At 48.2% G+C, this 21,318-nt stretch overlaps 1 protein-coding gene across 1 annotated transcript in view; it reads left to right on the top strand.

The window, feature by feature from the left end:
- The window catches only part of PDIA5 (protein disulfide isomerase family A member 5), a 74,021-nt gene that overhangs the window by 9,991 nt on the left and 42,712 nt on the right, over positions 1 to 21,318 (top strand). The window contains exons 3-7 of the mRNA XM_023520447.1: positions 1,543 to 1,630; positions 11,323 to 11,406; positions 11,665 to 11,710; positions 15,583 to 15,675; positions 18,684 to 18,744. Coding sequence (XP_023376215.1) covers positions 1,543 to 1,630; positions 11,323 to 11,406; positions 11,665 to 11,710; positions 15,583 to 15,675; positions 18,684 to 18,744 — 372 coding nt within the window. The remainder of the gene's footprint in view (positions 1 to 1,542; positions 1,631 to 11,322; positions 11,407 to 11,664; positions 11,711 to 15,582; positions 15,676 to 18,683; positions 18,745 to 21,318) is intronic.

Raw genomic sequence — 21,318 nt, 5'->3', positions numbered from 1 at the left:
TTGTGGGACAGGAGGCCGGGCCTGGAGCATCTTGTTTTCTTTTCAGCCTTCACCCAAGCAAGCACAGTCTCATTCTTTGGTGGTGGAGCTCCCTGTGCTTCTCACTTACCTCCCTGCTTTGGCGGGTGAGCGTGGGTGATTATTTTAGCATCCTGCCTCCTTGCCCAGGCCTGCCGCGAGACTTGTGACCATCAGTGACTGGCTTTCGGAGCAGCGCAGTAACTAGGTTTTCTCCCTCCTATCCTTCCAAATAGGGCCTCCCTTCTGCTGCTAAAAGACAAGGTTAGGGGAGGGATGCTTCATATGGCTCTACTTTAGTTTCCCTCTCCGCCTCCCAGAGCCCATCTGCGTGGTGGGGCAATGGCCTTTCCCACCTCCGCTGTTGCCTCGTCCTGTTGCCCTTGTGGGGGTTCCACAGTTCTAGAATGATGCTTTTTGTTCACTTCCATGAAAAGCTCAGCATGTTTTGTATTCACAAACAGCTACCATTATCCACACTAGAAAAGGAGATCAGTGGAGGCATATAATTCAGACATCATTTCTGCTTGGCTTTGGGGAGTATCATATGGTCTCTGGCAGGAGAGGGCAGCAGACTGCTCTCCCCACCAGTGTCTGCCTGGTGGGCCTTTCAAATGAGCTCACAGGTATGATAGGGGAAGGTGACACACTGACCACAGCCACTCTGCAGTGGGCCTTTGCAGGCTGGCATTGTTGAAATCCTGGCTGCAGAGGCTCCATCCCCAAGAACCTGCCCTTCTACAGTAATTTCCAGGTGCTTTGCCCAGATCCACGAGGACTGACACCTGGATCAGCAAAACACTCTTCCTTTCTTGTGTTCACTTCATCCTGCCCCAAGGCATAATCCGTGTTTCTGTAGCTGACTCCCAAGGTCCTGCCACAGTCAGTTCTTCCCCTGCCACTTCCAGAAAAGTAGGCTATGGAAGTAGCCTTGGGTATACTTGGCGTTGGTCCATCAGAGACTGGTGTCATATATAAACCTCATTTAACCACCAGGTTGTACTGAGCCTCTAAATGAGCATGTGATATATAGGTGAAGGAAGGATCTGGTCCCCATCCTTGTCTTCTCCCAAGTTGGGCTCAGAAACAGACAAGAGTGAAATTGGCAAACTCGTTCCGTACTTTAGTTATAGAATTATAATTATTTGGTTATAGAATTTTCAAAATTTGTCCCAGAAAAGTAATGAGTCAAAGATTCTACTGGGAGTTGACTATCTGGCTCAGAGATTCTTGGAAGAGTGAGGCGTGAAGTGTAGCTCACAGAAGGGATGAGTTGGGGGGCGGGGTGTCTATGTCTGTGAGGAAGGGCCCAGGAGGATGGTGAAAGCAGGGGTTTCTGAGAAGAGCTGGGCTGTCCTCATCAAACTGTTGATCACAGGGACAATGTTTTGACTGATACTCAGGACCTCGCCCCCTCTGGGACTGGTCGCTTTCCTTCCTTGCCCCTAAGGGAAGATGGCAGGGGTGGCCCTGGTGCACTTGGGCACAAACGTTTAATTTTTATTTATTTATTTTTTTTTACAGAGGCTGCAGCTGAAAGTCATCTCAGGTTATTGTCCACTGTGGCCCAAGCAGTGAAAGGACAAGGCACCATCTGCTGGGTAGACTGTGGGTATGTCCTGGGGACATGGGGCATGGTGGCAGGGGACTTGGGAACTTTAGTGAGTGGGGTAGGGAATTATCTCTGATTAATACTCTGGGAGAGAGAATACAATGGAGAGATGCTACGGAAAGACCTCTCTAGCAATCCTGTAGGGTCACTTGGGGACTGGAGAAGGGGAAGATACTGGCTTCCTCCTGTTCTTTCTAGGCCCTCCCCTGCCTACCCCCCGCCCCCGTGGCAGAGGGGGCCTTGTTTTATAGAGGGGCCTTGATGTCTAGAGGGCAAGGTAGTTTTCAGGGTCACCTGGTAGGCTTGCTTGTCAGGGGGTCTGCAGCGAGAACCTAGGCTTTACTCTCAGCTCAGGCCAGTAACAGATATCTCCACTGTCTGTGGCCCAAAGGTGGTAGAATCAGCTGGCTGACCTGACCGTTGCCTTGGCTTCTGAGGTGGCTCTGTTAGAAGTGTCCGTCCTAGGCAGGTGGCTTAGTCCTTCCAGCTCTCTCCTCTGACCTGTATCCCCACTCCCCCTACACCTGTCCTGATGCCCATGCTGTGAGCTCCTTCTCTTCCTCTTTCTCATTCCTGACCTTTCTCTTCCCAGAGACTTTATTGTCAGTGTTAAGGTGGCAGAATCAAACACCTGAGGGCTATATCTTAGTGTGGGGAGGGGGCCTCTTGGAATTCCTCTGATTCTTTTGAGTCTGGGAGTTGGAGTCCAGGGTGTACTTAGACTCCCTTTCCTTTCAACCATTAGGAATAATTTCCATATCTCTCTGTGTTTAGCGATTTGCTGCCGGGATACACACACACACACACACACACACACACACACACACACACACACCACACAACCTCTTGTCATATCATTAGCTCCCAATTTGGCATAGATTGGCAAAAACACAGAAAAGACATACAGATATTAAATGAACAAAGGAAAAAAGGTAGCTGAGAAGTTTGTCCTTTGCACCAGCTCTATGCAAGGCACTGCAGCACTTGGTAGATAGCAGCATTTACATGTCTCTCTGACTGAGGACAACAAGTATTTCCAGAGCCACTGTGTCTGGCCACTTCTCACCTGGACTTAGGGTTTACCGGGAGCGTGGGGTTGGGAAGATGAGGAGAAAGGAGAATTGCACTTAAGAGTATTGCACTCTTGTTAGTATGGGGAAGAGGCAGGGCTCTGCTGGGAAAAGAGGCAGTTCTTTTCCTGGATGGCCCATCAAGGTCTTTTTAACCTTTAATGTAGCTGACCTTGCCTGAGTCATAAGCCCTGCTACTACCCTGTGGGTTAAGTGAGGTTTAATGGGCTCTGCTCAGTGCAATCTTTTGCTTCTACTGTCTGAGTTCATTCTTTGCAAATGAACGGAATGTCCTCAAGCTTTTCCTGTGCCCTGACTGGAGAGAACTGAAGGAGATTCATATTTTGACAAAGCACCAAATGAGACCGGAAGTGTTAGCCAAGCGGTATTTGCTATAAGGGCATGTGTGTATTTGTATGTGTGTGTATGCATATGTGTCTGACCTCCTACCTCCAGATTTATTTAAATACCAACTTAATGGAAGGGAATGCTCTCTAGACAGTTGGCGAAGTTGTAGCCATTGATTAATTCTAGTTCATAGTTGGTCTGGAAGTGTTCTCGTCTTCTAGGTGTGTCTCTGTCTCCCATATTTCACCAGGAGTATGCTGTGTGACTGGCAAATGACAGAGCCTATCAGAGGGGACAGGGCGCTTTGGACTCCCCAGCTGAAGATGTCACCAGTTCTGCCCAGCCGATGGAGCCCTATCACAGGGAGTTCTTGTGAGGCTTGTAGGTAGCAGAAACGGGCAGAACTTTGGTGCTGTGGCTCCATGCACCTAGGTTCACTCAGCAAACATTCCCAATCAGTTGTTGTGTGCAGGTGCACAGATGGGTAACAGTGTCCTAAAGCAGCAGTCCCCAACCTTTTTGGCGCCAAGGACCGGTCCTCCTATGAGAATCTAATGCCTGATGATCTGAGGTGGAGCTGAGGTGGTGATGCTAGCGCTGGGGAGCAGCTGCAAATACAGATGAAGCTTTGCTTGCTCACCTGCTACTTACCTTCTTCTCTGCGGCCTGGTTCCTAACAGGCCACATACCGGGATGGTCCATGGCCAGGGGGTCGAGGACTTTAGTGTCCTCAGTGTGCCAGGAAGAGGCAGACACCTAACCAGGTAACTACAATCCAGGTGAAAGCGCTGTAAATGTGGGCTATATGTGTAGAGGGAGAGTCGCTTGATTCTGCCTAGAAAGGTTGAGAAAGCTTCACAGAGGAGGTAGAGTTCAAGTTTGGGGCAAAAACCTCAGAGTACCAGGTCTTTAAAGTACCTTGGCTTTCCCTGCAGGCAGCTCCCTGTAGTGTGTGCCTTGAGCACTGTCTGGAGTCATCTGGCTGGTGGATATGGAGGCGACAGTCCTCTGCTGACTGTACAGGCAAGACTAATTGGGATTGGGATTAGTGTGTAAAGACAGACTAAGAAGATTAGAATTCAGGACTTGTCAGAGCCATAATGTCTGGAGTCAGTAAAAGTGCCAAAGGGTGAAGTATCCTGTGACTCTTGATGTGTGAAAATGAAGATCGAGTGGGCACCTTAGAGCTTAAAAGAGGTAACCTTAAGACAGAAAGATAGATTGTTCTCCGTAGTTACCGCTCAGTTTATCTAAGAGGAAGTATAAACTGAAACGTTAATTAGCTTTTAAAATAGTTTAGATAAGTAGGCAGATTGAGGAGCTATAATGGATTATGTTAGAAGCAGAAATATCTGGATCTGAGTTTGAAATCAGAGGCAGGGTGCAGCTAAATTTTCCCAGAACAGCCCAAGCGACAGAACTCGGAGCTCTAGTCCACACAGTCTGCCCTGGGTGGCAGTTCACACAGACCACCATCACACAAGGAGATGATTCTCAAGGGCAGGAGCTGGCTCTGCCCTCCTGCTTGGCCACTCCTGCTCCTTGACTTCTGAATGTGCCCTTTAATCATTAGGGGACCCCACCGTCTCAACTCCGGGACCCTGTGATGACAGCGCCTGCTGTTGTCCTAATACATTCAGTCTGTGTTTATGATTCTGAATGAGCCACTCTGGCTGGAGGTGGGAAGACGCACTCCCAGGAACGCTTTCTGTTACTGTCTGCAGCGAGTAGGTGGAACGGAGCCAACATCTGCGCACTTTGTATCTCGGCCGCTGTCAAATGGGCAGCCAGAGCATGCCTCCCCTCCCCTGGCCCCCTTGAGGTTCCCTAGCTCTTGTCCTTTCCAGCTCTGCTTCCTACCTGCCAGCAAAGGGTCAAGAGGCTGGAATGGGAGTGTCAGGATGGGGGTGGGGTGAAGGAAGGTCAGGAGTGGACAGCCCACTCTGATTTTCCCCCTTAAAGGGCAGGTGAAGGGAACAGGCGACATTCTAGGGTGAGACGAGACAGTGCTCTGGTGCGAGGTGTCTTTGGACATGTGTGACATAATGGCAGAGGCCTGGGTCGAAGGGTCAGCGTTGCTACTTACGAGCCCTATGACCTTGGATAGGACAGTTATCCTGAGTGTTTCCTCATCTATAAATGGGACAATAATACATATTCTGCCTTCTTCCCAGCTCCGTGGTGAGGATCAAGTAAACGAAAGTGCTTTTTAGAATAGAATTTATACCTGAGATCTCATGTTACTATTGCTATGTTTCATCTGGGCAAGGTTGTTCAGGGCATTTCAAGAAGCTGCAGGGGATAAACGATGCGTTTGTTCTTCAGCAGCTTCTTCTTGGGTGTGAGGATCCTTTGGTTGTTGGGAAGATGCCCCTGAAGAAAGTTTTGGGTGTGAGAGTCAGCCCCAGCTCATGGGTGTTTTGCTCTGAAGAAGTGCAGGGTGCAGTGGGATTTGTAGGACTGCAGGTCAGGAGGCCTGGCTTTGAGTCCAGGCTCTGACAGCCAATAGCTGTGGGGCCTTTGGCGAGTCAGTGCCCTCCTCCAGGCTCCTGTTTAATCTTGTATGAAACGTGGAGTTGAATCTCCCAAGCTGCTCTCATCCCTAAATAGCCTGGTGCAGAAAATCCCAGGAGCTGCCAGACGTGGAATACAGCGTGTGTGCGTGCCAGTGTGTGGTAGGGGTGTCTTCCAGTTTTGGGGGGGCCTTTCTTTCTTCATGTCTCTCCATTCTGGGTGTCTGCTTCTTATGTCTCTCCCATCCTTCCCTCAGAGCATCATCTCTCCTCTCTCCCTCTTTGTTCCCATCCCCTTACTAGTTTATGTTGCCTCCTCCCTTCTCTGGTCTGTACCATTCATTCTTTTTCCTCCTCTCTTTCCTGTATGGATATTTCTTTTTTTCTCGCTTTTCTGGCTCTTTCCTCTCAAGCTCTGAATGTGTTGGTCTTCTCCCAGGTCCTAGTAACTTGTTGCTGTGAGGTTTCTGTAGGGTGTCTGGCTTCTGTCCAGGGATTTGTCAGCTCTCCCTTCCCCTTACTCCACCTCCTGGCTCAGACTTCCGCAATCACGCTCAGGTTGGCTGCTGGTGGTTGTCTGGCTGTTAAGTGGGTTGTATGTGAGGGAGTTGGTATTCTCCTCGTGCCCTGCAGCCTGGCATCGGGGCTTGGCCTTGGTGTGGAGTGCTGCTATATGGGCGGCTGAGCTGGAGCCAGCAGGCGGGAGCTGTGCCTGGTATGCTAATTCCTGGGGCTGATTCTCACTGAGCTGAGACTGTCCTATTCATGCTCACTGCTTTCTTTTCCTGAGGGTGTAAGGTCTTTACCTAACCACATTTTCCTTCTTCCCTGTTCTCTTTCTCCCATCTGCTTTATTTCCCCCTGGAGCAGTACTGCCTTCCCAGATCCAACATTTGGGGCCTGCCAGGGTAGGCATAACATATTTTAAAGTCTTATGTCTTCTTCTAAAGAATATTTGAATTTAGCATTTGTTCCTTTATATGTAAGCATGTTCAGCATGATTTACCGTGGGATAAAGGAGACTTCCAGAAGTGCTCTGTTGATGTTGTGTCTTCAGATACCTCCTAGCACGTTGCCATGTGCCAGTTGGGGGTGACATGTCCCCTACTGAGGAACAGAGCCTTAGAATTACTGGGCTGGGGAGGCAGATAGAGGAGAAGGCACGCTCTTTCTCTCTATTCCCATCACTTTTATTAACCGTGCTGCATAATTCATACTTTATTATGTGCCTTCTTGAGGTAGGTACCAAGGAGAACAGCCAGACCTGGGAGGAGCCCTGCTATACAGAGTGAGTCCATTCATCAGCGAGTGCTGTGAGACCACCAAGATCTGTCCAAGTTGAAGGCCCAGCTATTCCAGAACTGTTTTTTGTCTCCTGTCTGTGTCCTTCCGCTGCATTTGTTCATATTGTCCCTGGTATTTGGCACCTGGCAGTCACTCTGATAGTATTTCTTGCTCACTTGCTCCTTGTCTCCCATTTTCATGTCTCTGAAGTTAGGCCGCTTCCTCCCTTTCCTCTCCTACCCAGCCTCGGAGGTCACAAGACCGTGGCTCAGGATCCCGCCATGTCAGACATGGCAGATGGGAGAAAGAGATCTTCCCCTTCTTTGATGGGGAAATGGAGCCCAGGAGAGAGACATCTGCATTAGCTAAGGGCACACAGTGGCCAAGACAGGCTGGGGGCCTTGCCTCTGGTTCTTAGTGTAGTCTGCTTTCTCCCTTGTTGCGGGAGGCTGTCTGTGGCTTGTGTGGACATAAGGATGCCATGTGGCTTAGTGAGGATCTGATCGGGGGCTAGGAGAGAGATGACAGAGGTTCAGATCTTTTTGGGTCTCCACCTTTGGTCCTGGATTCTGGCTCCTAGTTCATCCATCAGGATATAGGCAGACTGCCTTGATGCTTTAGAATTACTTGACCTATAGAAGAATTTAAAGCTCCATTCAGCTCACGTAGACAACTCCTGCATTCTGCAGCTTGAGAGACTAAGGGCCTCACCGGAGGTCACAGACTGGCTAATGGCAGAGCCAAATCTAGAAGCCGTCAGTCATTCTTGATGGCAGTTGGGCCTTCCTCCAGGGAGGTTTTGGTACTTAGGCTGCAACTTGTGAAAGTCACATACCTCCCCTTCCTAAGACTCCAGCACCTTGTTTTTTTTTTTCTTCTCGCTCTCCCCACTCTTTCATCTCTGGGTCTGACTCCCAGGAGTGGGAATTGCCAGTCTCCTGGATGATTGTTACTGCACAAGTAGATCTGATAAACACAGCTCCATACGTCTGCAGCAGCTACTCCACACTACTAGGCAGCCACTCCACAACAAATTCAAATGAAAACACCATGCATGTGTCTGTCTGGGCCCAGGGTGAGAGGGAAGTGTGTACAGGCCTCTGTCATCTTTTTCTCTACATTCTGGGGAGGCGAAGTGAGAAAGGATGTAGCAGGTCGTGGATGAGTAAACGGACAGAGGGAGGCGGGGCTCCAGCACTATGAGCAGATTGAGTGGCAGGTGAGGCCCTTTGCACGACCAGTCTACTCTCCATGATCCATGGAGGTTTTCTCCCTCCCTCTCCACTGCAACAAAGCATCTCATTTCCCTGCTCACTGCCTATGTCTCCTTTACCCGCTAGAGCCTCAGTCATTGGCTAGGGAAGAGAAGGAGAGAAGGAGGTAGCCAGTAGATCAATTAATTGTGCTTAATCTCTCAACCCAGATCCTTTTAAGTCCCTGAGCTTGGGTAATTTCTCTCTTCTTCTTCAACATTTATGACTTTTATTGTCTATACTGCACAATTAGTACACTCTCTCTTTCTCTGAGAGACAGATTTGTAGGAGAGAGGGGAGCTAATCTGACAGAGCACTGTCAGGAAGTGTCACCTGGCAGGTTTCCTGCAGTTCAACAGACAGAGCCCAGAGCCCTGAAAGCCAGAAGTGCAGAGCCTCCTCCCAGCAGCCACAAGACAGCATCAGTCATTCACTCATTCATTCAGGTGATTTATAGAGGGCCTGCTATGTGCCAGCTGATGTTGTAACCCTGGGGAAACAGCCATGAGCAAAACAAAGCCCTTGTCTTCATGCAGCCAACATTTCTGATGGGAATGACAGTCACTGGACATGTCGGTCAGCTGTGGAGATGCACTGTGGAGAGACAGCAGCAAAGGAAGTGCTAGAGGTGGATGGTAGAGGTGCTTAGATGACAGGAAGCCATCTCCCCACCGACCCCTCTGAGAATTGTGCAATTGTATTCGTGTGTGTAGGGGGCAGGGGAGAGGAGAGAATCCTTGGGGCATGTTGTATAAGGTAAGGAGGGAAGAAGGTCATGCGGAGTCTGTGACGAGGAATCCTATGGCAGAGACAGAGCCGTGATTAGCTTAACCAGAGTGCGAGCCATAGGCTGCAGGCAGGAGTCCACATTGAGAAACAGGCAAGAGAACCTCTGTGGCCTCCCAGCTCCACCCAGCCAAGGTGGTTGGTTTAAAGCATTGTTCCTAAGCCTGGGCTAGGCTCACAGGGCACCTAAGGCTGCAGCAAGACATTTCCAGGGAGTAGGTTTTGGCGGTGCGAGCAGGGATTGGGATTAGAATGACTGATCCCTGTCACTCCTCTCTGCTTTGTGAAAGTCATAGGAAGAGGCTTCCAGCCAGGCTTGATGGAAGAGAGAGCCAGCATGGTGTCACACTCCTCCCCTCCAGCGGCTGCCTTGCAGAGTTTGAATGGCCACCACAGGCACAACAGTATGAGCAGGCCCTTTGGGTACCCCTGCTGAATGCGAGCGTGGGGCTGAGAGAGGCCCACAGTGGTTTGGTTCCTGCCCCTGGTGCTATGTGCTGTTGCTGTTGGGTGGACAGTAGGTGGTCACAGAAACGGTTGAGCGCAGCAGAACAAAGCTAGACAAGGAAAGTGACAAGTGAACAGTTGTAAACATCCTGAGCCGGGCCCTCTCTTCTGGGGAATGAACTCAGGTGGGGAAAGGGCACCTCAGACACAGTTGTTCCCAAACAGACCTGCTGCTTGTCTGCGTGGTGCCACCACAGCCCTGCGGGATGGGGTAGACCCAGAATGCAATAGCCATTGTCAGTGCAGGCGTGTGTGGCGTCCCCACGGGGCTTTAGGCTAAGAGTTTGAAGAGAGGATGTGGCGGGCCGCCCTTCCAGGGGCCTTCTGATGTGTACTCTTGGCCCGCAGGGTTTCCTCCCACTCCAAGCTTAGCCCTTCTCTCTGCACGTCCTCTCTTAAAATGCCCTCGCCTTGGGAGAGCAGCCATGGCAACATCATTACCCTTCCCTTTCTGAATTCATCATGCATTTCTTGAGTCTCCAGTGTTTGCCGAAGCTAGACGAGGAAATGACCACAGTGATGGCTACCACAGGCAGAACTAAGCCCCGGGCCTGGGGTGAGGGTGGGAGCAGGGGGGTGGCCCTGAGCGTGCCCACACTCCTTTGCTCTGACCCACACGCACCTCTCCAGGAAGACATGCTTCTTGAATTGCAAATTGCGTATTTACACTTAAAATGAGATCCCACGATTTTGCTTGGTTTAATTAGTCCATCTGTTCCGGGGCTGGTGCACAGCTGTGTGAAGCCAATGGCTGTAGAAGGCAGTAAGGTATGTAAACAGGTGGGAGATGAAGGGACTTCCCTCCGGTGATGTCATACCTGGCAGAACAAAGTTTCTCATGTAGTGTCGTCAGTGGAGACCAGTGTGGATTGGGTGGCTGAGAAACCCTCACCCAGTCCACTCAGGTCTAGGGAGTGGGCCCTGAAACAAGGAGCAGGGCCCTTCATGGATGGGCTGGTGGGCTGCCTTTGGCTGGCTGTTGGTCACATTTGCCTGAGTGTGGTGAGGTCTTGGGGGATCTGTAAAAGCAGGTAAGGTCTCTGAGGGAGCTGGTATAGGGCATAGGGAAAGCCAAATTAGTGCAGGTTGGTGGCATGTGTCAGAATCACCAGGAAGGCTCCTTAAAACAATTGCTCTTGTACCCACAGAATTTTGATTCAGTACGTCTGGGATGGGGCTGAGAGTTTGCATTTCTTAGAGGTTCCTGGGTGATGCTGGTGCTGCTGGTCCAGGGGCTACATTTTGAGATCCATCAGTCTAACAGGAAGAAAACCAAGATTAGATGAGATCATGCATGAGCACTTTGTAAATGGTGAATGGCACCCAACAGACCTTTTTTATTAGAGAAGTTGCAAGAGGGTGATATTGCAGACACTAGCACATCACTGAAGCTTTTTCCTTTCTCCTGTTGGCTTTTGTCAATACCCGGTCAGATTACAACATCGTAAAACATTTTCCTCTTACCTAGGTCAGGTGGTATATAGTAGGTGGCATATGGCACACATTAGCGCTTGAAAAACCAAAACTTGCTTGGGCCCTAGGCAGAGATTCTGAAGTAATGATCTGGGGAGGGCCAAGGAATCGGTAATTTTTAAACTTCCCCAGGTGATTCTAGTGAGCAGCCAGAACTGGGACCCACTGATCTACACTGAGTTTATTTTTCATCTTAGAATGGGCTGACCACCCCCTAAGCTTCTGGGGCACTTCCTTTGTTTGGACCTCTCTGTGTTGCCTCTAACATGTACTGATACAGCTTCCTCATCTGCTTACCTCTGTCTTTTTTGATCAGCCCATATCCTCTTGGTTACTATCCTGCTGTTGAGAATTCCAAGTTACCTGGCTTATTCTTAGGCCACCAGCAGATTTTACTCTGTCAACACCTTTGTGAGCACCTCAGGCGACAAATGGTTTCTGACATTTGTGTCTTTCAGTGATGCAGAGAGTAGAAAATTGTGCAAGAAGATGAAAGTTGACCTGAGCCCAAAGGACAAAAAGGTTGAATTATTCCATTATCAGTAAGTACACACATGATCATTTCCAATTTCCAAGTGAGTGCCAAAAGCTTTCATTGGTATTCTCAGTTAATAGTGACTTTTAGGCAGATCAATTTGATTTCAAAATGATTTTTTCCTGTGTTTACAATTATTTCTTTAAAAAAAAAAATTCTTGAAATGTATTCAATAGCTGAATCTTATTATGATGCTACAGAAACCAAGGGTATGTATCTTCACAACCACTCCTAAAGTTAACACCTTTTTCTCCTCGTTTGACAGGGATGGTGCATTTCATACTGAATATAACCGAGCTGTGACATTTAAGGTAAATTTACCTCCCTCGTTCTCAGCAGAGCTGGAGTCTGAATGGATGCCAAAAGTCTGGCAGCTTCTCTCTGAGAGAAGGAAGGGTAGAGTGCACAAATAGCTCTTGCGAATGACCTGAGGGGTTCTTATCTCTAGAGCATATGTCAGCAGAATATCTGAAAAAGTTTGTAACTGTTATCACAGTGGGACGGACAACCTTGTAGTTAGTTTGTGAATCTATCAGAGGTCGTCCAGTGAAGCATGTGACTTCATGCCTCTCCCCTCCAAAAGCCTGGTTCTCCCTTTGCTGTGGTTTCGGGCCCTTCCTCATCTCTGCAGCAGTGCCCACCGTAACTACCCATAGGCTAGAAGAGGCTTGCCGTGCCCAGGTTAGCACAGCGTGCAGGACACGGGCAGGTTGGCACCTGCGGGCTTATGCAGCTTGTTCCGGATGAGATGCCGATGTCACCGAGTCGTTCCCTGCTACAAATCCAATTCAGAAGTCAATAAAGAAGCATCAGTGAACATAAGTATGGTGATCCTGCAGGTGCTGTCCTGTTATCACAAAGCAGCTGCCCCACCTTGAGCCCTTCTCCTGCTCTTAGACTCTGCTCCTTCACCATGTGCATTCCCTTCCTCAAACCAGCTTTCTTCTGCCTCTGGTCCAGGTGGCATTCCCCTGCCCTGGCTGGGGCCATGTATCTCTTCTGTTCCCAACATCTGCAGAACTCTCTCTTTCTGACTTTCCTGCTTCTCAGACTGGGTTCGACCTTGTGCTCCTTTCTCTTTGTCTCTCTCTCTCTCTGTCTCCTTCTATTCTTTCCTGTCTGTTCATCTGTCTGTGCAGCTGTCAGTGCCCCTCTCCCTCACCCCGCCCCAGCTCCCTGGTCATCTCATTTTTTTTCAGTTGCTGCAGCTTTTACCTGATACAGACTCAGCTTGATTACTCATCATCTTAACACTCACTTAGACACTTAGAGAAAATTCTACCAACTAGAATTGTTTAACCCCTCTTATTCTGTGTTAAGATGTCAGATGAAGTTCTTGGAGAGAACTTATGCTCCCCAGGAATAAGATTTAGCTGGGTGGGGTCAAGGAGGTACCTATGCAGTATGGAAAGAGGGAGCAGGGCCTTTTGTTTTGCTTTTGGAGGTTGTGTTCATTGTATACTTAGCCGGCCCTCTGAGGAATCTGTCCTAGAATTGTGGAGCAGGGCATAGCAGCTGCTCAGAACTATAGTACCAGGAAGGGAGTGAGGAGTCCTGGTCGTCTAAGCTTACTTGGGTGGGGGAGGCCAAGTCATGGCCTTTGTCTTCCTCCTTACAAAGACTAGATATGTGGGATCTCATCTTTTTGTGATTTTTACATCGATAAACTGGAGAAGTTGGCTGAGCATTATACAGGATCAGTCTCTTTAGTGGAGAGAGGGCATCCTTGGTCCCAGTACCCTCAAAGCCCACAGGGCCATCACGGAGTGGGGTAGCGTCTCCAGGGCAGGAGGAAGTGGCGTAGCCTTCCTGTGACTGCCTAACAGCTTCTGTTTTTCAGCATGAGCAGCTGAGATTGAGGCCCTCTTTGGTCATGGATTAGTTTTCCTTTCAGGATTTCTCCTGGGCCTCTATATCTCCATGGAGACAGAGGACCCCTTGGCAGGGTAGGCACAGGGTCTCAGTTCCTACTCTGGCTATTGTCGCTGTCAGGGCCAGGGCCTGGTGAGAGTAAATGAGGGTAAAAAGAAGGAAACTAAAAGAGGGAACTTCCTGTGTAAGCGGCTTTCTGCCTGTCAGCAGTCTGTCCAGCAAAATCCTTATTATGTTTAAGTGGTGAGGACCAGAGGCGCCTGGAAGCTGAAATTCAGATGGCTCTGTGGTGACCTTCTCCAAAGGCCCCATAGTTGTGACTGTGGTTTCCCAGTCATGAAGCCATCCTGAAGACCAAGGTACGGCAGTTGGGCCATTTTTCTTGGATTCAGAGCACCAAGGATGGGACAACTAAGGGTGGGGTCCCAGGTGCTGCTCTCTGCAGATTTTTCACCCAAGATCTCGTCAGACTGATTTGAAGGAAAACCTATGAATGGGATTATTCAACTTTGATTAAAGAAGAAGAATTTTTACCGGAAAATCAAGATTACTAGTATGAATGTTATAGTCGTTACATTAAAAGAGGCAATTTCTTTCCTTTTTCCATCTTCATCCGTCTTTTTTCCTTGATGCAGAGGTAGGGGTCAGGGGAAAGGGAGGCTGTGCTTAATTAACCCTTTAACTCAGCTCATGCTGTTGCGGGACAGGAGCTCCCCAGGGTAGTAGTTCCTACCCCTTTTGGGTTCCTCATTCTACTGAGAGTCACATGAAAGCCATGGACCTTCTCCTTAGAAACAGCACATGTGTATGCATTAAAGTAAATGCTTTCATGTGAGTCTGGGGTTTCACAGGCTCCTGAAGTCTACTGTGCACCCTAGACTGAGAACCCCTGCACCAGATGTTCCTGGAACAGCATACAGGTGGGCACCTATAAGCATCTTTTTCACGTGGCCCAGCTGGGCAGGTGCCTCTGCAGCTGTTGATGAGTATGGGTCTTGGGAGGGCCCTGCCAGTTCTATTTTGGCCTGTACTGTCATAGTGAGCTTTGCCAAGGGGCTAAGAAAAAGCGAATCTGCCTTCGTCGTGGTGGAAATGATCCTCTTCTCTTGCCAAGAGATGTTTCAAAGCTCCATTTGGATGGACAGGGAGTGTTACCTGAATGAAATTTTATGAAGTCTTGGCTCTCCTCCATTCTTTCACAGTAGCTCTTTCCAAATAGGAGTTCCCAGAAATAATAAGTCTCACTGGGTCTTCTGTGTGTGACAGTGGATGGGCTGACTGTAGCCTCACTCACTAAGAAGGTCTGTCCCTTTCTTATCTCAGCTGCCTTCCTCCCCCAGTGTACACACAGACACACCCCGTTCATCATCTGCTCATTGGAGCGTGATAAAAGTGGACAGAAGTAACGGAATCTGGCATCAAATTGGGGGACATCGAGGGCTCTATTTGTTGTCTAGGGGGCCAGCAACTCCCCTCCAGCATGGAAGGATAGAAGCTTGGCTGGTTTTTTTCATACCTATTTCTGGTTCTCATAGACTTTGAGCTCCATTTCCCAGAGTTACTGAGAGGAAGGGGAATGTCATGTCTGTCCTGGACCAGTGAAGTATGGCAGGTCAGGAGCAGAGACTTACTGTCCACATGACGAAGGCCAGTTAAGCCCTTTATCCTGAAGGTCTTCGTCAGATCTCCATCTTGGACTTTCAAGATGAGAATTACAGCAACCAGGTGGCCACAGAGATGAGCCCTTTGCCCTGGGGCTTTCCAACATGAGTCCCACAGAGGACGATCAGTATTTAACACTTAGATCACAAAATACCAAGCAGGTTACAGGTAGGCGTGATTACCTGCTTCTGCGGTTGACAGCTTTAGTGGCTGTGGGAATGTGGAAGTATCTTATTTGAACAGGACTGGAGAACTTTATTCAAATTGTTCAGAGAGGCTTCCTGGAGGAGATAAGATTTAGCAGAAACATGAGAGTGTCTCTGGTTTGAATAAGCCAACTAATTGTCTCAGATTTCCTCTTTTTTGGTCCATGGAGAAGCACAGTAGGTATGGATCAGCTGACCGGAGTAATGCGTTATGCTGAAAAATCCCGGTGGGGCTGGTGGAGGTGCCTTTTTAGGGCCCTTAGCAGTGATGTCGGTGGGCTATCGAATGGCACACCCATCCCCAAGCGTTTGCCCATACACCGTATGCAGTCCTGTCCAGGCACTCGGGTCTCCCGGAAGGAAGATGAGAAAGTTCCCCGATTCCCCCACCTCCCTCTTTTCCTGGCTAAAATGACTTTTTCCTTCTCTCTTCTTTTCCTCAGTCAATAGTGGCCTTTCTGAAGGATCCCAAAGGGCCCCCACTGTGGGAAGAAGATCCTGGAGCCAAAGATGTTGTCCACATTGACAGTGAAAAGGTAATTTCTTCCTCATCCATTCTGATGGACACTGGAAGCTTCCTCCGAGCTAGGGTCTCTTGAGGAGAGATGCCCAAGGAACTGAGAAATGGGAGTGTTCCCTGACCAGCTGTGCTTTCCTCCGAGAGACCTGAGCCAGGGCCCTCACATCTCATGTTCCTTCTCAGCTCCATGATGGAACCAACAGGAAATCACAGGCTGGGTGCCTGAGAGCTTCCTCCATTCTTCACCGTCTTGTTTAATATATTTTAATGTGTTTAGAGTTTTCTTATAGGAATAGCAATTTAAATGTGCTGTCCTTATGTAATCTGGTTGTTGCTAGGTTCGGCTTTATGGGGGTTTTGTTTGTTTGTTTGTTTGTTTGTTTGTTTGTTTAGAATAGTCTGAGAGATTTGGGTTGGATTTTCTGAGACTTGAGTCAAGTCTCTACAATTCCGAGTCATCATGTAACTTTCAACAGATTATTTACCGTTTTAAGCTTCAGTTTGTGCATTTGGCCAGGATGAGGGGTTGAGGGAGTGGAGTAGGATGGTTCTGCCTTACCCTCTCCCTCCAAACCCAACCCTCCTCCTTTGGAAGCCTGCTCACCTGACCTGAATGTGCATCTTCATCTATGTGTACATGTGTTTGCACCATGCACACGTGTGTGCCTTATTGCTTGGCTGTGCCTTCACATAGGGATGGGCAGGAACTTCTCTGTTACATTCCAAATAGTCTGTGAGGCAAGCAGTACTTTTTTTATAGATGGACAGAGAATGTTCATTCTTATCTTGATAACATAAAATGTACCTTTTATCTTCCTCTGCCTCCCCTTCCTTTTCATTGAAAATTATTACTCTAATGCTTGTTACCCCAAAAGAAAATGATGCCATTTATACTTTCTGAAGATGTCGTGTGTGATCATCATGGGCTAAGCAGGTGGGTCTGTGTTGATTCGAATGCAGGGGCTGGGCATCAACATTTCTCTGGGATGGGAAGTGCCAGTGTCATCGGCTAGAAGATGAAGCCTTTTTACAAGCACGTTTAGAGGAGGGAAGAGGGGCATGTGTCAGGATGTGGTGGCACCTGTGCCTATAGCTATGCGAAAACAAACAGCTTAAATGGATTGTTGCTGCTAGGTAGATTTTGTGATGATATATGTTTCTGGCCACTGGACAGTGATAGCCTGCTGCCTCCCTCCCCCAAGATGTTCATACCCTTGCACTCCTAAGATCGCTTGTCTGTGACTACAAATATTAAGCAGAAATATTTTTTCATACCTGTAAGCAATCCTCTTGTTATATTTTCTGCTATTTTCGCTCATCATGAGAAGTATAGGTACAGCTGCTTTAGTTACATAAAGTAACTAAAAGTTCCAAATGCAAGTTTGAATTGCTGATTCATGTTTGTGAGCATAGCATTCCACCCTTTTGAAGGTGATCGATTATCTTTGAATGTAATGTAATATTTGTTACTACTCAAGGTATGAAACCCAATTGCGACAGGCTCAGGAAAACCTTTTCTTCTCAGATTTTTTTTTACCAGGTTTTATCTCCAGGGATTCCAGAAGATCATTGTCAAATTTTGCATCCTCCACCCCTAGTCAGAGTCAAAGATCTTGGTTATTAATTGTCTTAAAATGAGTGCCTTAACCCTCTAGTTATTTAAGCAAGAGTAAACATTTTCAGAATTTACTATAAAATGTTATTAATTCCCATAAAATATTTGTAGTCTTCTTTATCTAGCTGAAAAATTATAAGTAATACATATTCATCATTGCAAATTTAGAAAATACAGCTTAAGCATAAAAGAAAGAAAAAATCAACCCATCGCTTTCCTTTGAGAGATACCCACTGCTGGCATCTTCTGTAGCCTTTCAGGCTTTCAACATAATGCGTATATAAATATTAACTAAAGTGTCATTACATGTTATATGCTGTTTTATAACTTGCTTTTCCCCCCTCACTTAATGTAACATGCACATCACGTTATGACATTAAATATTTTCTCTTCATCGTTTTTAATGATGCAGTAGTATTCCATTGTGCGGGATGTACCATTATCTATTTGCCTAATGTCTTGTTGCTGCCAGAAAGCTGCATTTTGAAATTTCCTCTTATTTTCCTTATTATTCAGAAGAGAAAAACCTCTAATTTTCTTCTATGGAAACTGGTTAGAGGAGCTTATTTTAATCAAAATATGCTCCGTCATGGAGCTTCTCTGCAGTCCTTGATAGATTTGCTTTTTCCTGAACATCGCTGACTCTCATTGGAAGAAAGGTTTCCTACCCTGCTTTATGCAGAAATCTCTCCATTAGCACTGTTGAGACCTTGGTCTTTTTACATTTATTGTATTTATTTAACCAATAATTATATATTGCCGAATGATGTGCCAGACTCTGTTCTAAGGGTTTTACAAATACAAATGATCAGTGTAGCTTGTAACCTCAGGAGGTGGGTGGCATGCCTTGTCCTATGCTCCTGTGTGCACAGTGGGCTCCTGGGACATGACTGGTGCGGCGGGGGCGCGTGGGATTGGGGGAGGAGATTAGCAGGCATGGGGTAACCCTATGTTCCTGTGATGGGCAGATTCTCATCTGGCCAGATTGGGCCTACGTGAAGACAAACACCCACCGCAACACATCTGCTCCACAGACCACATGTAGAGATGGGTAGCCTGGTCGACAGCCTCATGGGACACAAAAAGCTCCTCGCAGACTTTTAATTGTTCAGGTGGAGCTGAAAGTAAAGCTGGTAGCCTGTTCCTGATTCCTTCATCCCGCCGTATGGTCTTGAGAAAGCTATCTGTCCCCTCAGGGCCTCAGTTTCCCCATCCGTAATATGTGAGAGTGGTCTAGAGCAGATCTTTGGGCTGCTTTCAGCTCCCGATATGCCACGAGTCTATAGTGCGTCCCCCAAGCTCCAGGTCAGAGGGGGGTTTCCGGAGTGCTTGCTCTGCCCCTCCCTGGGGGGATGGCACCTCGTTACTGTGTTGTCTGTGACCTATGGTGTTCTCTGCTTGTGTCTCAGGACTTCAGACGGCTCCTGAAGAAGGAAGAGAAGCCGCTCCTGATGATGTTTTATGCCCCCTGTGAGTGACCTTTCTCCTTTGGGCCAGAGTTAGTTGTTCAGACTCTTGGCAGGGCAGCTGGGGGCTGTGAGGCAGGGAGATTGGGAACGAGCACCGAGTCTCTCGCTTAGAACTCTGAGTCATGTCGCTCACCCCATCTCACCATCTGTGCCTCTTTTCCTTCATCTTGGCCTTTTCATCTGGCTTTCCTCCCCTGATGCTCCCACGTCAGTTTTTCTCTCACTAGAGTCGGCCTCCTTCTGCCCTCTTCACCCCGAGGTCCACCCAGCAACTACACAGGTCTCCTCTCAGGTACCTCCGCCTCCCTCCACGCCTCTGCTTTCTGGGGGTCTGAAGCCCCTTTCCTGCCAGATATGTGCCTAGTGGAGCCCTGCCTGGAGCTCGAGGCGCTCTCCAGGGTGCTGCTGCTGCTCACCATCCAGAGCCTGGCAGGCCTCCAGGGCAGGTGCTGCTCCAGCTCTGGCTCCTGCGCATGTCTGCTGGTGCCACCTGGGCAGGGCGGCAGGATTCGGACCAGGGAGAAAGGAACCTGGCATTTGGGTTCAGTCTCTGCGTGAGGCAAGAGGCCGTGGGAACAGCAAAGATCATTGAGATGACAACCAGAGACCTGGGTTTTAATTCTAGCTATGCCACCAATGAGCTGGGTGACTTTAGTCAAGTTCTTCACCTCTCTGCACCTCAGTTTCCATTTATGTAAGAGAAAAGGTTGGATCAGAGCAGTGGCCTTTAAATTTTTGACTGCATTTCACAGTATTAAAAATTTTATATTGCAGTCCAATATTATAAGTACACATAAATTATACATAAATAAGCTGAAACAAAAGTTTCATAAAACCATACTTACCTTTACTGCCTACTATCCACTCTACCAGATGTAGTGCACAAACACTGATATTTACTTTTCTATTTTGTTTTACTTAAAAGAAGTTGTTAGTTTTTCCTACTACTTCATAATCCTCAGTGGGTCAGCAAACTATGGCCCACGGGCTGGCTGCCTTTTCTTATAAATTAACTTTTGTTGGAACACAGCCACATCCATTTATTTACATGTTTTCTGTGGCTGCTTTCAAGCTACACCAGCAGAGCTGAGTAGGTGACAGTATGTCCCACAAAGCCTCAGACATTCCCTGTGTAGTGTGATGGGTCCCGACCCACGGATTGAAAAACCCTGGATTAGAGCCTCTGTGAGGCCCTTAGAGCTGTGATTCTGTGAACTACATAGGCCCTAAAAGACTGGAAGCAGGGGGATGAGAGGGGGCACCTGTGTGTGGTGGGAGGCGGATGTGCCCAGCGTGTCCATGGCTCAGATGGGATCATAGGCTGTGGCACCGGGGTTCTTTTTACTCTCGAAGGTCTGCCTCCAGTCCCCCTTCCTGAGTTCTTTGAGCAAAGGCCCCTCCCATCCCCACCCTGGAGACTACACCTCCCCAGCTGGATGTCCTGGTGGTGTCGTGGTGTTCTGGTGGCTTGCCTCATTTGGGTCTGTGGTTTGTTCACCATGACAGCAGCCTCTCCCAACCCATGTTGATTGCTGGGTGACCCCCGTCACCCCCTAGACACCTTGCTGGCCCCAAGGGTGTGCCTGCTTGTGGAAAGAGGCCCTGGTGTCCCACTTCCTGTGAGATCTGTCTTTGCCCCGAGTGGTCTGCACTTTAACCCGTGTCATTTTATTTATTAGTGCTCACTGGTTGGTTTCACCCCTTTTCGTTTCTCTTTGGAGGGACCTTATTAACGGCCTGGCCATGAATGCTTTAGGAGTTGCCCTGCCTCCCTGTCCCTTGAGAATGGGCCTCCTTTGGTTTATCTCAGAACCCTCGGGACTCAACACATTGTTTAAATGAGATTAAAACAGCATATGTCAATATACAGTACGTGTAACAAGGCAGGATCATGGCATAAGCATGTTGGTTTCAGTATAATGACACTAGTTAATCAGTTACCAAGAGTGGTTCACTAGCTCTTTGCCCCTGAATGTGTGTCATCTCTCCCACCCACTCCCCAGGCTGTCTGGCAGTGTGCTCTTTCTACTTGTCACTGCAGGGGCAGAGATGCATAATAGAAAGCTAGGTAGAAGTTAGGTTCCTTGTAGGTGTCATAGGGCAATTAGCAGTCGGGGAGGAAGGGAGAAAACTCAGAGCTGTGAAGTTCAAACTTGGGGTGGAATAATGGTCTGATTGGATGGCCTCCTAGGTTCCAGGTGACCCCGGGCTTCTTTTGTTGTTTTTGATGAAACGAAGTTGTGCTTTTATTATACTCCTCCACTTAAGACTTCATGACCTCATAATTCAGTTGATTTCTGGGACACACCAATTTTCTAACTGGTAATTCTTCTGGGGCTCTGATCCTTTGATGATGTTTGGGGCGAGTGAACCCAAAGACAGTGGGAACTTTTAGTTGTGACAAAGAATCTGGTTGAAGGGGATCCCCAGGACCTACTGTTGATTCAGAAAATATTTGTTGACTGAATTAATGAGAAGATAATAGGCTGATTGCTAGAACCCTTGGGGTTCGAGAGGGATAATTAGTCTTATCTCTTCCCCTGCCTCCCAGTTGAATCAGTTGAAGGATAAGTTC

The sequence above is a fragment of the Pteropus vampyrus genome, unplaced genomic scaffold (assembly GCF_000151845.1).
Source record: "Pteropus vampyrus isolate Shadow unplaced genomic scaffold, Pvam_2.0 Scaffold1, whole genome shotgun sequence".
NCBI lineage: Eukaryota > Metazoa > Chordata > Mammalia > Chiroptera > Pteropodidae > Pteropus > Pteropus vampyrus.
The sequence above is the reverse complement of the archived record's forward strand: the minus strand, read 5'-3'. Positions and strand labels throughout refer to the sequence as shown.